Below are 1,890 nucleotides of genomic sequence, written 5' to 3' on the forward strand. Positions count from 1 at the left end.
TGGCTCATACGGTGCATCACAGAGATTGACATAACTGCTGTTTCCCCTAAAATAACCTGATATGAATCCTCTGCTGATTTGCCTCCAAATGAAATCATATCAATGTTTATTGTTGGATTTGTAGAAGAGCAACATTTTAAACTTGTTTAGCTTCTTTCTGTAAACATTTTATTGCACAGTTTACATTTGGCAAACAGAAAACACCAGTTCCCTCATTATCCATCTAACTAGGGAAATCTGGTTTAGAATTATAACCTTTTGTTACAGCTGCATTTTATTTTTTGCATAGTTTTCTTTTCTGATTTTACATAGACACTATAAAATGAACATTTGCCTTAACAGGGAGGAGATTGAGAAGCAGAGAGCTACAGCACATTATCGAAAAATGCATGCTGAAGGGAAAACCGAGGAGGCCAGGGCAGATCTGGCACGACTTGCTCTAATCAGGCAGCAGCGTGAAGAGGCTGCCAAGAAGAAGGAAGAGGAACGAAAAGGTAGGAATTATTTTTGACCAGCTAGAATTAAGTGCACAACATGACCACCACAGAAACAGAAATTATTTGCTGGATATGGTATCCCGTAGAACAGTGAATGATTTGACCGTTTTCTCTTTCAGCAAAAGAAGAGGCAGCAGCAGCTAAGAAGGAGCAGCTTGCAAAGGTTCTCAATAAGAAGAAAAGCTGATCATATTCTTGGGCTAGATACTTGTCTTGTATAGATAGCTGCGGCCGTCACACGTCATCATGCCAAGTGACTCTGCACGCATCCAACTGGAATTTTTGAATGTGCGTGTATGAGAATTTAGAAATTTTAATTTGTTTCAAATTTTTTTTTTTTGCCTATTCACTTCCAGTAACCATACAGTGTGCTGAGTCAATTGTCTGTGATGTTAAAAAGAATCTTATAAATTGGAATTTGGTTAGGGATTATTGATCATGTGTCGGAGAAGCATATCTTTTGAAGACCTTCACAATGGAGTGTGAAGTATTTCCCCCATAGTGCCATGCCTACTCAGAGCAATTTGAAGGTAGAAGCATGTACTGCTGGAAAAGTACACTCTACAAGTACAGTTCAAGTGTCAAGAACAGATGTTTTATGTTTTGATTTTATTTCATATATAATTCCTTTTTTTGGTTTTATAAAGGAGTCTGTTCCTAATTTGCAAATGGATCATACAGTATTCGGACATATTTTTGTATGAGTATTTATCGGATAGTGTGTTTCATCTTCATTTATGTGTCATGGAAACATTGCTTCATATTTTGCCTGTGGATAGTTTTGGGTTAACTCATACAACACCAATTATTTCTTTGATAACTTTTTATATAAAGCAATGTGATATTTATGAATGTTAAGCTCCATTAGGCCTGAAATATGTAGTGAATCCTGCTGCTACAAATCACTCCAATCAGGAGATCAGGTTTAGCAAACAGAACCTACCTTGCAGCTACAAAACTTCCTTGCATATCATCACATGACATTAGCATTACTGTACAGCACAATGTAAATGAAGAATGTTGTGGCTCGGTGAAAAAGCAAGTGGAATTTGAGTACGTATATTGGGTTTAGTTAAAGAAGAAAGCATATTGTATTATATAGTTTATTCTCAAATTGTGAGATGTACCTGTATACTGTTTCCTATCAAAAGAGAATTTTCTTTTATTAATATATATATTGTGTAGTTAGTGTTCATTGTTTAGTATGAAATCATTGTAGCCACTATGAAAATATTTATACATTGAACATTGTATCATTTGGAGTCAGTGATATGCTGATATATGTATTGCGTATGTGAAGCCCTCGGTCATGGAACAGGTTGCGGGTTGGCAGGATATCTTTGTTTACATTGATGAAATTCTGTTGTTTTGAGTCTCAAAAAAGGAAATGGGT

The 1,890-nt window shown here is 35.9% G+C and overlaps 1 protein-coding gene across 1 annotated transcript in view; it reads left to right on the top strand.

The window, feature by feature from the left end:
• The window catches only part of LOC119585539 (28 kDa heat- and acid-stable phosphoprotein-like), a gene marked incomplete in the record, with an annotated part of 10,875 nt that extends 8,985 nt beyond the window's left edge, over nt 1-1,890 (top strand). The window contains 2 exon segments of the mRNA XM_037934164.1: nt 343-494; nt 617-1,890. Coding sequence (XP_037790092.1) covers nt 343-494; nt 617-684 — 220 coding nt within the window.

This window comes from Penaeus monodon, chromosome 20 (genome assembly GCF_015228065.2).
Source record: "Penaeus monodon isolate SGIC_2016 chromosome 20, NSTDA_Pmon_1, whole genome shotgun sequence".
NCBI classification, from domain to species: domain Eukaryota; kingdom Metazoa; phylum Arthropoda; class Malacostraca; order Decapoda; family Penaeidae; genus Penaeus; species Penaeus monodon.